Raw genomic sequence first — 15,001 nt, forward strand, 5'->3', positions numbered from 1 at the left:
TGCTGGTAGCGGTGCACACCCGAAGTCCCAGCATTTGGGGAGGGGGAGCAGGAGGATCAGAAGCATGAGGCTAGCCTGGGCTACGGATCAGAAGCACAAGGCTAGCCTGGGCTACATATGACCTCATCTCAGAACTAAATAAGTTTACATGAAGGGATGAATAAATGTGTAAAGTTGTGCTAAGTGTCAGCTGGGACCTTTCCTTTGTGAGATGATCCTCACTCAGTATCTCCCTCTCTGTTCACGCCCAGGCTGGTGTCAAGATGGAGTGTCTAACGCAGTAACCCAAGGACCAGAGCCTGAGTGCACACAGGTACCGTTGCCTTTGCAGCCCGCTTCCCCCCAACAGCTCACCCCTCCCGTCTCCTCTCTGTGGGCCTTCCTGCCCTTTGATCCAGGGTGTAGCAAGGCTCTCCTAGTCAGGTACTTGAGCCTTCCAAGAGGCCATCTTTTTCCTAGTGACTGCTTTGTAACTCTGGGTTTTCCCACCAGTTCCCCGAAGGCTTTATTATTTATGAATAAATGCCTAGGTCATAAGCTTTGGTTCGCTCCCTGCCTGGCTCATAAATTATTTTACCCATTTAGTTTATGTGTGCCCCGTGGCTGGTTACCTCTCCTCAGTTTCATGTGTGCGTCTTCCTCAGAGTCTGGGGTGAATCTATCATCTCTGTATTTCAGAGCTCATCTCTTTCTCCCGGAACTCCCGCCTCCTGCCTCAGCTAATAGGCCATCGGCTTTTTATTGACAGGTGATGCTTCCATACAGTGCACACAAGGTTCTCCACGGTCTGCCCCTTTAGTCCAACAAAGGCTCTTTCTCTTATTATAGTGAACTATAAACAATAACAATAGGAGCCGGGCGTGGCCACGGCGCATGTCTGTAATCCTAGCACTGGGGGTGGGGGGCAGAGGCAGGCGGATCGCTGTGAGTTCGAGGTTAGCCTAGTCTATAGAGTCCAGGACAGTCAAGGCTACACAGAGAGACCCTGTCTTGCAAAAGCAAAACAAACAAACAATAAGAATAATTATGAAAGATACCGTGTTAAGATTTTCACTCACAGTATCAAGTCCATTTGTACCTGACGACACTGGAGAAAGTACTCTTCTGTCTGTCCTATCTTGGTGACCTTAGAGTTTTGTACTAAAATTATTATAGTTTGTATTTATCAAGCTAAAACAAAAATTTACTTAGCCTAAAATTATCTTTTTAAAACGTTTTCTTTGTGTGTGTGTGTGTGTATGTGTTTTGAGACAGGGTCTCTCTGTGTAGCCTTGGTTGTCCTGGACTCCCTTTGTAGACCAGGCTGGCCTTGAACTCACAGCGCCACCACTCCCGGCCTAAAATGTTTTCTTAATGTGACACTATAGCTATCTAGTCTTCAACCCCATCAGAGACCTGAGAAGGTATAAATATTACCTGACTATGCAGGAAATACCGACCAAGCAAGCCTGACGGTGGTGGCACACACCTTTAATGCCAGCACTTGGTGGGCAGAGGCAGGTGGATCTCTGTGAGTTTGAGGCCAGCCTGGTCTACAAAGTGAGTCCAGGACAGCCAGGGCTACACAGAGAAACCTTGTCTCAAAAAACCAAACCAAACCAAAAAAGATGAAGGGCATCTGTAATATTTGTTGTCTTGGCTCTGCACTGTGAGGGTGCGGGGCTCTGCACTGTGAGGGCCCGGGGCTCTGCACTGTGAGGGCGCGGGGCTCTGCACTGTGAGGGCGCGGGGCTCAGCACTGTGAGGGCGCGGGGCTCTGCACTGTGAGGGCGCGGGGCTCAGCACTGTGAGGGCGCGGGGCTCTGCACTGTGAGGGCGCGGGGCTTAGCTGAAACTCTCATTGGACCATCCGTGGTGCTGGGTGACCTGCTGGCTATTTTAAGTTGTCTTGTATGTGCATATTTAAGAAAACATCTACTAAGGTAGTCTGTGAGTGGATAAAGCGGGATGCTGGAGTAAGATGTCTCAGCACCTTAGTATCCTGTCAGGGTCGCTGTATCTTCTTTGGTGACTGGTCCTTTTGTCCTATAAAGATTTAAACGTTCACAGGCAATGGTAGGGCTGGAGAGATGGCTCAGAGGTTAAGAGCTCTGTCTGCTCATTCAGAGGTCCTGAGTTCGATTCCCAGCACCCACATGGTGGCTCACAACCATCTATAATGAGATCTGATGCCCTCTTCTGGCCTGCAGGGTTACATGCAGGTAGAGCACTCATATACATGAGACATAAGCAAATGAATAAGACAAAAAACAAATATGGAATTGCAGTATGCACAATTTAGTTGAACATAAAGATTCTCTGTTCTTTCTTTGAATAGGTGAAAAGCATCTGTCTTCTTTTTTTTTGTTGCTGTTGTTGTTGTTTTGTTTTGTTTTTTGAGACAGAGTTTCTCTGTGTAGCCCTGGCTGTCCTGGACTCGCTTTGTAGACCAGGCTGGCTTCAAGCTAACATTGATCAGCCTGCCTCTCTCTGTCTCTGCCTCCCGAGTGCTGGAATTAAAGGCGTGCACCACAATGCCCGGCTGTAAAGGCATTTCTGAGATAGTCATCCTCGCTAATAAATGTGCCATCTCAGAATTGTCTCTTTTAGAATTCAAGGCAAAACTCCACTGGAATCCTGAATATGAATCTGTGGGATGGTACATGTTTTAGTTTTCCAAACTCTGTAAAATGAAACTCATAAGCTATTTGTAACACCATATTGTATGACATTGCTCTAAGGTGACATTGAACAAAATCTATATTCGTTTGTTTTTTGGTTTTGTTTTGATGCAAGGTTTCTCTGTGTAGCCTTGGCTGTGCTGGACTCACTTTGTAGACCAGGATGGCTTCGAACTCACAAAGATCTGCCTGCCTCTGCCTCCCGAGTGCTGGAGTTACAGGCGTGCGCCACTGCTCCTGCGCTCAGAATCTCTATTTAATTCAGTATATAGACGAGTATAAACCTAGCAACTGACAATATAAATATAGTATGTAGTCTGATTATATATATGGCTCACAGCTGAAGCCTCTTCATCCAGCATCTCACCGGGGTGCCATTCTGTCGTCTCACCACAAGGTGGTGCTGTAGGCTTTAGATTGGATTTCTCTGAAGCGCCTTTATTCTTATTTAACAAATCCTCTAATCTCTGTTCTATGGTCTCCATTTCTAGCATTTAATTTTTTTAGTCGTTTTCTTCTCTTTGTTTTCTTTTGATTTTTCATAAAGAGGATATATAAAATTGCAATTGTTACTGAAAAGTAATTATTTGTATGCTGATATGAGACCCAGATGCATTGTGTCATTGCATTTCCTGTTTTTTAACACAGGAAATATTTTTTTTTTAACCTCTAACTTTTTAATCTCTTTAAGACTTCCCAAGTATCTTACCAAGTCGTGACTTTTCATCTTTCCTCGATATTTCCAAGTGTCTGTAGCAGGCATCTGCCAAGGCCTGTCGGCTCATGGCTCCGCCTCCTTCGGGTTGCTCCCTCTCTCTGCCCTACTCAGAGCTGTTGCAGGCTTTTCCACGTGGACCCTCAGGCCGCCTAGCTTTACCAGCAGGCCAGCTGCCAGCTCTACCTGCTGCTCACAGGCTCTGCTCCTCCCCAGCAGCTGCTTTTTTATTCAACAGGGGCTTTTTTTGTGTTTTGTGATTGTTTGTTTGTTTAATTAGGAAACCGCTTTCCCAGGAGTTCTCAGGTTCGAAACCTGGTTTCTAAAAGCCCATAAGCTAGACGCTATTAACAACTGTGGGTTTTTCCAATTCCCGAAGTAACAACTCAGAGACTTTATTATTATTATGAATAAATGCCTAGGCCATAAGCTTTGACCTGCTCCCTGACTAGCTCCCCCCCAAAAGAAAAAAGAAAAAAGGCAAGCTGAGTACCTGCATTCATCGTTCTCTGCTTCCAGAATGGGCAGAGTGTGACCAGCCACTTACAGCTGCTGCTGCCATGACTTCCACCACTATAGATTGTGCCCTAGAACTGTGAGCCCTAAGTTGCTTTTGCCTGGATATTTTATCACAGCAACAGAGAAAGTAATTGAGACACTGTGTCTCAGACAAAAGACCTCTGTCCATACATTTTACCTATATAAAACTACCAGGGATAGGCGGGCGTGGTGGCGCACGCTTTTAATCCCAGCACTCGGGAGGCAGAGGCAGGCTGTAAATTCAAGGCCAACCTGGTCTGCAATGCGAGTCCAGAACAGCCAAGGCTACACAGAGAAACCCTGTCTTGAAAAAACAAAACAAAACAAACAAACAAAAACCAACCTGTAGGAAAGATTAAGCTTTGTCTCAGGTGGAAGCAGTCTTGGCGGACTTTATCCTTGGGGCACACCATGAATACCTTGTGAGAGACTGTTTGGAGCCTTCCTGGGCTTGGAATTCAGGAAGCCTACCTAGGAACCCCACCGTGGCTATTGTTTTCCTAATTGACCCTCGAAGGGAGAAGGGACCGCCCTTTGCATATGACTGGGAAGGTGGGGGAGAGAAAAACAAGAGGTAGAAGGAGAGAAGGAGGAGGCGCGGAGAGAGAGGAAAGGACCGGACCAGCTCGTGGGACTGAGACACCTAAGGACCCGTCCTGCCGAACGGATTCCAGGAGGTTTTAATCTTCTGTCCCTTTAACCTTTTTTTTCCTTCTTGTATATGCTAGTTGGGTTGTATAATAAAGTTTAATTGTTAATAAACTGAGCCAACACCAACCCAAAAAACTACCAGGGATTTCCAAACAACTTTTTTTTTTTTAAAGATTTATTTATTATGTATACAGTGCTCTGCCTGCATGTACACCTGCCTGCCAGAAGAGGGCAGTAGATATCACTCTAGGTGGTTGAGAGCCACCATGTGGCAGTTGTCCTTGGTTGTTTAGGAAAGTAGGCTGAGGGCCCGAGAGGCTGCTCTGTGATTAAGAACATTGGCTGCTCTTCCAGAGGTTCTGAGTTCAATTCCCAGCACCTACATATATAACCATCTATAATGAGATCTGATGCCCTCCTCTGGCAGGCAGGTACACATGCAGGCAGAACACAGTATATGTAATAAAGAAATAAAATTGTAGAAGAGAAAAGAAAAGAAAAGAATGGCCGAGCAGGCCACAGGGAGCCAGCCGGTAAGCAGCATCCCTCTATGGCCTCTGCTTCCGTTCCTGCTTCCGAGTTCCGCTGCCCTGACTTCCCTCCATGATGGACCATAAACTGAAAGATCAAATAAGCCCCTTCCTTCCAAAATGCTTCCGGTCATACAGCCACGCTTGACATGTGTGGTGTGGGTGATGTGGAGTGCATTTTGGGGTCAGAGAACAGCTCTTCCTCTGCTGTGAGGGAGCTCAGATTGCTAACCATTACAGCAAGAGGCTTTCAACCTGTGGGTCCCCCCCCCCCCTTTGGGGGATCTTATGACCCTTTCACTGGGGTTGCATATCAGATACATGTATATCCAGGATATTTACCTTCCAATTCAAAACAGTGGCAAAATTGCAGGGATGAAGTGTCAACAGCATAATTTGATGGTTGGGGTCAGCACAACATGAGTATTAAAGGGTCGCAGCAGCAGGAAGCAGCAGGAAGCTTGGGAACCAAAAGAATTGCCCTCTTGAGCCAGCGTGAGCTGTTTCTCTGGGGTATTCTATAATAGCAATCAGAAAAGCGGGCAGTTGGGTACGTGTCTGCTGGGCGTTGTCACCAGCACTGCCCCTGGACCTGCTAACTCTGGCAAGGCGGCAGGGTCTGAGCGATGGTCTTTGCTGCCCATTGCACAGCCCCATGTTCGAACCTGAGACTTAGCAAGACTTCTTCTCTGCCACTGCCGGGGAGAAACAGCCTTTTTCTCTCTGCTGCGACATCTGTAGCTACTTGTCCGGATGGCTTGGGCTTTCAAAAGCACTTCTGGAATTCTCTAAGTCATCAGAAAGCAGTCACAGGCCCAAAAGGTCCCGAGATTCCACGTGGCACAATGAAAGGGAAGCGCAGAAACACCAATAAAGGGGGAGTGTCCCCCGGCAGGAGAAGCCCACCCACCGTGCGCTCAGCGGGAGGAGCCCGCCCACCTTGACCAAATAAAACTTGGGGATTTCTTTGGCTCTCCCTTCCCTGGCACGCTCCATCACTGAGGAAGTCCGAGCATGGACTTGACTCAGCTGTGGAGGGACACTGCTGTCTCCTGTACGTCTGGCTTGCTTACACAGCTCAGGCCCATGTACATAGGCTGGGGCGCTGCCTGCAGTGAGCTGGCCCTCCTACATCAGCCATCTGATCCAAACAGTTCCTCAATTGAAGCTCTCCTCTCAAGGGAGTCTAGGCTATGTAAAGTTGAAAATTAAGGCTAACCAAGACACCAAGGAAGCTTAAAGACCTGCATTCAGACGTCACGGGAAGATGTGGGTATGATGGTGCACGCAGGGTGCGTGGTGCCTAGAGCAATGCCCGAGGCTGACACCTGGCAGTGGCGACTCTGATTGCTGTCCCCTCCCTCTCTGTGTTGCAGCATGATCTCCTTCTGTCCAGCATGTGGCCAAAGTGTCAAAGCATCATTCAAGTTCTGCCCGTACTGTGGCAAGGCCCTGCCTGTAGAGGAGCCTGGAGGCACCCAGCCTGGCACTCCGCCTCTCCCGTCATCCCTTCGAGGTAGGCGCCCGGGAAATCCCTCCCAGCCCATAGTGTTAAAATCTCTAACTATGTGACTTTCGGAGGGTGTCTCTAGGTCTCAGGACCACAGAGGGGACGTTTCTGTTGCAGTCATGCGTGTTTGCAGAAGCAGAGGTGGCCACAGGGACACTGTTTCGTTAGCAAACAGTGTCGCTGGATAGCTGGGTCAGCGTTTCTTGGTGGAAGGGCAGCTGAACTGAGCAGGAGCACAGTGACCTGAACTCAGTAAAACGCAGCCACTTCACCTCCACGGCGTCTGCTGCCTCAGGCAGGCAAGACCATCAACACTCAGTGTGCGAGGCAGGAGTTGGATTGTGTTGGATGCTAGGCTGGAAGTGTCAGCGCACACCTTTAATCCCAGCACTCAGGAAGCAGAGGCAGGTGGATCACTGTGGGTTCAAGGCCAGCCTGCTCTACAAAGTGAGTCCAGGACAGCCAGGGCTACACAGAGAGACCTTGTCTCGAAAAACCAAACCAACCAACCAAACAAACAAAAACAACAACAGCAAAACCTCACTGAGTGTTAGTATTTATTTCTTCTTCAAGGGCCATAGTCTGTCTCTATGGTTCTTTCTAGTCATGGCAGTTGTTAACTGTCATGCTACTGGGGTATGTCATTTAGCATGGCCACTGCTGCCAGGTAGGGTAGCCTGTGCCTCTAATCCAAACACTTGGGAAGCTGAGGCAGGAGAATCATCATGAGTCTGAGGCCTGGGCTATGGAGTAAGATCCTGTCGCATAGTCCTGGCTGTCCTGGACTCACTTTGTAAACCAGGCTGACATCGAACTCACAGCGATTTGACTGCCTCTGCCTCCCAAGTGCTGGGATTAAAGGCGTGCGCCACCACGCCTGGCAATGGCTGAGTCTTAAGAGCATTTAAAAGAGTAAAACAAGCTGAGGTGGGGGGTTGGCAGTGGCGGTGGCAGCGCACACCTTTAATCTCAGCGCTCAGGAGGCAGAGGCAGGTGGATCACTATGAGTTCGAGGCCAGTATGATCTACAAAGCAAGTCCGGGACAGCCAAGGTTACATAGAGAAACCTTGTCTCAAAAACAAAAAACAAAAAACAAAAAAACAAAAACAAAAAAACCCACAAATATTTAGCCGGGCGTGGTGGCTCACGCCTTTAATCCCAGCACTCAGGAGGCAGAGGCAGGTGGATCACTGTGAGTTCGAGGCCAGCCTGGTCTACAAAGCGAGTTCAGGACAGCCAAGGCTACGCAGAGAAACCCTGTCTCAAAAAACCAAAAAAAAAAAAAGATACAAATATTTGCAAATCATGCTTAATAGGCTCTCAGAAAGGATTATATGTGTTTTAAATACACATATAAGCATGTGCATACATACATAATTATTACAACAATAAACAGTTAATGTATGCTTTAAATGGCGGACTAGAAACAGCTGAAGCGAGCAGCCATGAGGCAGAAGATGGAGCTGGGGAGCTTCCTCAAGAGCTGGACACAGCGGCACACACTTGTTGTCCAGCGCTTCTGAGGCCTAGGAAGGAAAATTAATCTTTTTGAGTTTAAGACCAATCTAAGTCATATGGCAGGACCCCCTCCCTCTCCCTCCCTCTCTCCTTCCCTCCCTCTTTTGTTTTTTTCAGACAGAGTTTCTCTGTGTAGCCCTGGCTGTCCTGGAATTTGCTCAGTTGACAGGCTGGCCCCGAACTCAGATCTACCTGCCTCTGCCTTCCAAGAGCTAGGATTAAAGGTGTGCGCCACCACGCCTAGCAAACAGAAACAAGCTGCTGAGCCAGCTGCATAGATGAGAGGGTGAGACCCGAGCAACTGAGCTCAGTCCCTAGAAGTCACAGTGCAAAGAGAGCTGAGTCCCAAAAGCTGTCATCTGACTTCCACGTGTGCACCGTGGCGCGCACGCGCACACACATACACCACTGGTAATACATTCAATGAAAATTTTCACACACACAAAAAAGAAGTTGCTTACAAGACAGCGGAATGACAAGTGATGAAAGATGTAACAAGGAGGCTGAGGCTAGAGGAGAGAGATGCAGGAAAAAGGACCATTTGGCAGCGGAGCCGGCAGGGCTGTCCTGTGGGGCCAGTGGAAGGAGATGGCTGACCCTGAGGACAGAGTTGTGCTTGTGCTGGGCCTGGAAGGCCCTTCAGAACTCTAATCTGCACTCGCTTCCCCTTTAGGCTCGAGGAGAGGGCTGAGCTCCAGTTCTGAAACCTCTCCCAAGAAAGTGAAGTGGTCACACACTGTCACTTCCCTCCCACCCTCGCTCCAATCCGACTGTGACAGTTCTGAGTCTGAAGAAACCCTGGGTTCTCCTGACAGAGCCACAGGTGAGAGCTGGCGCGGGTCCAGGCCTGGGTGGGGCAAAGGCCATTTAAGAGTTGGCTGCTCTTCCAGGCATCCATAGTTCAAGTCCCAGCACCCAAGTGCAGCTCACAACTGTCTGGTCTGTAGCTCAGATTTCAGTGGATCTGACTCTCTCACTCAGACATATATATAAGCCAAACACCAAATGTACAGAGAGAGAGAGAGACAGACAGACAGACATTGATTGATTTATTGCACTTTAAGCTCAGCTCCCAGTATCTGTCTGAAAACTGACAACCCGCTGTGACTCCAGCTCATGGAGACCCAGTGCCCGCTTCTGTCGTCCACAGGCACTGACTACACTCATGTGAGAATACAGCCCCCGCACAAACTCATAACTAAAAACAAAATCTACAAAGTAAACCGATGTTTAAGGAAAAGCTGCTACTGTCCCACTGAAACCCCCGCGGTGACCCTGCCTGGAGCCTCTTCCCAGCGTCCCCTGTCTGTCCATCCCCACAGGGACCTTTCACACCCCCAAGTGGTCCCGTTGCTCACAGCGCATGCTCTGCCCTGACTCTCACCCCCACAAACCCACCACCTGTCTTGCATCTGATATCATTTGTCATTCTAGACACATATGTGTGTTTTCTAAACAGTTTCTTCTGTTTTTTGAGACAGATCCTCACTACGTAGCCTAAGCTCTCCTGGAACTCACAACAATCCCCCTGCTTCAGCCTTTGGAGTACTGGGATTATGGGCACATGGCTCCCATTCACTTTTTGAGTTTGACATTTAAACCACATACTGTGTTTCTGACTCCGTGTCCCAGGAGACAGGATAGGCACGTGAGGGGCTGCCCACCTCTGAGCTTGCTAATCTGTTCCCTCAGCCCAGCCGGCCTGCGTCTCCTGCTGCTGTCACACTCCCAGTTCTCACTGTTCAGAGGCCTGCTCTCTTGCAGCCCCTCTTGAGCTGAGGCCTCTGCTGTCCACTCACCACATTTGCTTCCATGTCCCTTGCAGCCTCGTTTCCTGGCCTGCATGTTCTTTGTGGAAAAGACCACAGAGGACTCATCAGTGACTTCCCGGACAGTGCTGGCAAGAGAGGCCTGTCCGCTTGTCCTTCAAGATCAAGCCTGAGTCTTAACACATTTCTGGCCCTCTGCATAGCTCAGCGCATAGCCAAGACCCGGTTCCAGATATTTTCGGGTGCATGTCTGTAATGTCCTTTCTCCTGAAAAACTTCTATTTAGCCAGGAAAAAAAAATGCTCTAATGTACTCTCCTCCAGGAAGCTTCCTTGGCTTCTTCCAGCCCCACTATCCACCATGACCGCGTCATCTCAGACTCGGTTCTGACTGGTTCTGTCTAGGTCAGCATCCCCACCACACTGGGATGGGTCCAGACCAGACTCATGAGGGTCTCTGGCACTGTGAAACAAAGATTTGGTGTGTGGGAGCTCAGGAAGAGTTCACGAACAACGGCAGGAGCAGCATCTTGGGCACTGCCTCTCGCCTTTGTGCTCTCAGCTCATTGGGTCATCTCCTTGCAGGCACCTGGAGCAGACCCCCGACCCCCAAAGGCAGTCCCCAGACCACCAGGCTAAGCCCTCAGACCCTGAAACGGAGCCGGGTGACCACCTCACTCCAGGCTTTGCCCACGGGGACAGAGCTGACAGACAAGAACGGGCAGCACTGGACACTGGGGGCTCTCCAGACGCGGGATGACCAAGGCATTCTCTATGAAGGTACACATTGCCCCAGTGCACAGCAGATGTGCCATGCTGCGCAGCCCCACAGGGTCGAGGAGAGTGTGATACCCAAGGACAGCCAGCTCAGCGGGGACAGGTCGGCTAGGACTCCGGGCTGACCATCATGGCAAGGAGAGCACATCGAGTGGAACAGCTCAGACCAGGCACCCAGGCGCCAGAGGGAAGGGTTACAGGGGTGCCCAGGGCAAGTGACATGCCCAGTTACCTCCTTCCTCCAGCTCAGCCCACCTCCTTCAAAGGGTCAGGACCTCCGCATCTCCGGAAGTCATCAGCGAATCACCCAGAACTGTGCGTCCCTAGCCTTCCTGCTCCTCAGGCCCATCAAGATGATGGGGGCAGTGGTGGGGTGCTGGCTCTCCCACTTCCGTTCTGTCTGATGAAACTCGGCCAAAAAGCCACTTAGAGGAGAAAGAGGTGGATTTAGCTCTCAGTTCCAGTTCATAATACCAGGGAAATTAAGGCAGGAACTTGAGGGGCTGGTCACAGCCATAAAGAGCAAAGACAAGACTTGGATGCATGCTTGCTTGCTTGTGCTCAGCTTGGTGCCTCCCCTCCTCACAGGGCAGGACCCCCTGCCCAGGGAATGGTGTCACCCACAGCGGACCTAGTCTTCCCACATCAGCTAGGACAGTCCCTCACAGGCCAACTCAGTGTAGACAGTATCTCACTGAGGCGTTTTTTCCCCAGCTAGTTCTACGCTGTGTCAAGTTGCCAAATGTATCACACTTGCCTGATGTAAGGCTCTAGATTGACTCCCTGGAAGGTTGAAGAGAGGAGGGAGATGGGGAGGCCGGGAGCTGGGAAATGTGAAGGGACAGGTGTTGAGCACCCAGTATGCACCTCCCCAGGGGAGACAGAGAACTGGTTCTTAGCGGCTGGATGCTCATGCGGGACACACTCCCTCAGGATCTGATGTTTTGCTCTTGCTGTTCCACAGCTGAGCCTGCTTCCGTCTTCCCCTGTGAATCAAGGACTCAGACACAAAGATTCTCACTCAAGCTGGTGAGTGGTCCATGGGCAGCTCAGAAGGGAGGGTGTGGGGCTTTTCAAATTAGCCTGACCTCTGGGTCCCAGTGCAGCCTGGGGAGCCCACCCTGAAAACAGGGTGTTCCTAGTCTCTGAAGCCCTGGGACGCCAGCTGGCCACATCCCTTCCTCATGCGCCTCTCCACCTGCCCGCTGCTGCCTCCCTCTTACAGAGTATGTTTGTCAGGCACTGTACCTGTCAGCGTTTGGTCACTGCAACAAAGGATCTGTAAAGCACACCAAGGGAAGAAGAATTTATTCGGTTCATGGTTTCAGAACTAGGAGTCTTATCATATGGGGAAGGCATTGCCAAGCGGAGCCGCTCACTTGTCAATCATGGGGGAAGGGTGTGGCTAAGAGCAGCTCCTGTTGTGGTAGCCAGGAAGCACAGAGAGTCTGAGAGCATGAGCAGGCGGATGTGAGGGTGGGATATGCTCGTAGTCCCCTGAGGCCTGGTACCATCCGCCCTAGAGCTGCCGTGTGGCCGGCCCCGTCCGCCCTAGAGCTGCCGTGTGGCCGGGCCCTGCTAAGAGAGTCCATGCACTGCCCCTGCATCCCGTCAGCGAGCCTTTAGGTAGCCATGGCATTCCAGACATTCTCATCCACACAGATGAGAAGAAAGAATGGGGAGAGGTGGGGAGAGGGGGGCAGGGAAGAAAGAAGAACGGCATCAGATTGGAGGTGCAGCGTGGTTGTATAGCACGCACAGAGCCCTAGGCGCCAGGTGTGGTGCGTGCCTGCCGTGCCTGTCGTCAGCCCTGCACTTAGAGTGTGGCGGCAGGAGGACCAAGAGTTCAGTCTTCAGCTGCAGCAACAGCCTTGGATCCGTGAGGCCATGTGCAAGCAGAGCAAGGGAAGGAGATGGGAAGGGAGACCAGGGGGAGAGGGGGAGGGGATTTGACAGAAACCCTCCTGTGTTTAACACGATGCTCTTGAGGACCAAGGTAGAGTACTATGTACAGTTAAAATATTTAACTTGACTGATTCATAGATATGTAGATAGATAGACAGACAGGCAGGCAGACAGACAGATGTATTATATATATAAGTCAAAGAAGACCCAATCTTTGAAACCACATACTTTATCTCATGTGTATGAGTATTCTGATGCATGTATATCTGATGTATATCTGACGCATATATATCTGATGCATGAGTATCTGATGCATGTGTATCTGATGCATGTGTATCTATACCACTTGCATATTTGGCGCCAACAGAGGGCAGAAGACGGTGCCAGGTCCCCTAGAACTAGAGATAGACAAGGTTGTGAGCTGCCTAGTGTGGGCTCCGGGAAGCAAGCCTCTGTGCTCTGCAAGAGCAGCAGCTCTTAACCACTGAGCCGTCTCTTCAGCCCCTGACAATACACAGAGCAGGATGAGCTGGAACTCCCTGGCAGTCCTGGGCATGACCTCATTGGGCAGAACTTGGTCATGGAGCTATGCATTGTTGAAAAGGTGGCTAGGAAATTAAGTTTTTAGCTAAGGGTCACGTGTCTAGGGCAGGCCTAATCAAAGGGAGGAGGCTACTGAGAAGCCCAGCCTCTCAGCCATGGTACTCTGGGAGCTGGGTCCTGATGTGTGGACAGGAAGAAACTGAACATTTCGGCGTGGCACTGGGGTCATGCCAGGAATTTGGGGCCCTTGTCTAAGAGCATTTGATATGCCAGCCTCTGCCCTCCTCTCACCCCCAGGACTCCAAGGATGGGCGCCTTTTCAACGAGCAGAACTTCTTTCAGAGAGCGGCCAAGTCTGTGCAAGGTACCCACAGACACTGGGCGGGAGAGTGGGGTTGGGGGACCTCAGCCCTCTGAGCTTGGAGGGCAGATGGAGCAGGCCTGCCGTAGCTCTGGAGAGACAAGTGGTGCCTGTCATCAACACTGTGTGCTGGCTGTCACATCACAAATTAGAGAAACTTTTTAATCAAATTGGTTACATTCAAAACCAAAATACTGCTAATACTTGGTGTCCTAGTGTTTTTCTATGTCCTGTTAGCCATACTCTCTGGGTTGCTTTGATCTGTGCCCCATTCTCTGCCCCACTGTTGTAATGCTGTCTTGAAACTGGCCTGTTGGAAAGTGTTTACCTCCTGGGTAGTAGCCGAGCTGCCAGCCCCCATGGCTCTCCCCTGCCCGCCTGTCCTTGCTCAGTTCTCAGCACAAGCTCTCTGCATTAACCCAGGGCCCCAGTGGTGCCATGGCTGGTTAGATTTCTGGTAATCTTGTCAGCTTTGCACGTAAACTTGGAGATCACTCTGCGCCTCCCTCCCTTCTTTTTCTTTCTTTCCTTCTGTTTTTGAGACAGGGTCTCATGTAGGCTTGGGATCCTTGAACTAGAAAGGTTGCCAAGGATGACCTTGAGGTCCTGATTTCCTGACTTCCGGGGTTCCCAGTGTGCTCTCCCACAGTAGATTTTGTGCAGCTCTGAGGGTAGGCCATTGTACATGCTGGGCAAGTCTGCAGTGCAGCCCATGACACCTTCCCTGCTGCTCTTCAGCTTTTCCCCTCACACCAGCACCTGCAGACATGGATCGCAGATGTGTCCACCCTGTCCCTGCCTCTTCTTACTGTCACCAACAAGGATGTCATACCAGTGAGGGCCGGTGGAGAGACCTGGAGTCCGCTGTGGCTCCTCTCTGCTTCTGGCCTAAGCGGGGCTGTTCCTATGGGCATGGCATGGATCTCACCCTGTGTCTCCGCAGTGAGCAAGTGGAAGAAGCAGTGCCTGGTCCCACTCCTGGCCATCCCCACCTGCGTAGGCTTTGGCCTTCACCAGGACAAGTACAGGTGAGCCTCCTCTCTTGCCGTAGTGGGCTTTCTTGCACCAACAGCGGATGAATAAAGACAGGGAGACCTATTTATAAGAGCTTAGGCACTACCGCTGGGCAGATTCTCAGCTATTGTAATATAACCTCACAAATCCTGGCCTACATCCCCATCACATGGACCATTACACACACACACACACACACACACACACACACACACACACACACACACACATCTCTCTCTCTGTCTCTGTCTGTCTGTCTGTCTGTCTGTCTCTCTCTCTCTCTCTCTCTCTCTCTCTCTCTCTCTCTCTGTCCTGGCACCTGTTCCTTCCAGTGTCATGCTGGCAAATCCTCCCGTGTCTGATTTTTCTCTCAGAGACAATCAAAAGGTGAGGGAGGAAGTGTCTGCAAACTCTGCGGCAGGTGCTGATGCATAAGAACAACAGTACCAAAGTCTGGACAGTCCTCGGCCCTCTGCGGGTTAGCAATCAACAGCTGCGATACAAAGTG

At 50.4% G+C, this 15,001-nt stretch overlaps 1 protein-coding gene across 1 annotated transcript in view; it reads left to right on the plus strand.

Moving 5' to 3' along the window:
* The window catches only part of VRK3 (VRK serine/threonine kinase 3), a 29,500-nt gene that overhangs the window by 1,453 nt on the left and 13,046 nt on the right, over window positions 1-15,001 (plus strand). The window contains exons 2-8 of the mRNA XM_084751781.1: window positions 252-313; window positions 6,473-6,612; window positions 8,799-8,948; window positions 10,479-10,673; window positions 11,635-11,699; window positions 13,416-13,482; window positions 14,423-14,507. Coding sequence (XP_084607907.1) covers window positions 6,474-6,612; window positions 8,799-8,948; window positions 10,479-10,673; window positions 11,635-11,699; window positions 13,416-13,482; window positions 14,423-14,507 — 701 coding nt within the window. The 5' untranslated portion in view covers window positions 252-313; window position 6,473. The remainder of the gene's footprint in view (window positions 1-251; window positions 314-6,472; window positions 6,613-8,798; window positions 8,949-10,478; window positions 10,674-11,634; window positions 11,700-13,415; window positions 13,483-14,422; window positions 14,508-15,001) is intronic.

This window comes from Acomys minous (assembly GCF_964271855.1).
Source record: "Acomys minous genome assembly, chromosome: 2".
Taxonomy (NCBI): domain Eukaryota; kingdom Metazoa; phylum Chordata; class Mammalia; order Rodentia; family Muridae; genus Acomys; species Acomys minous.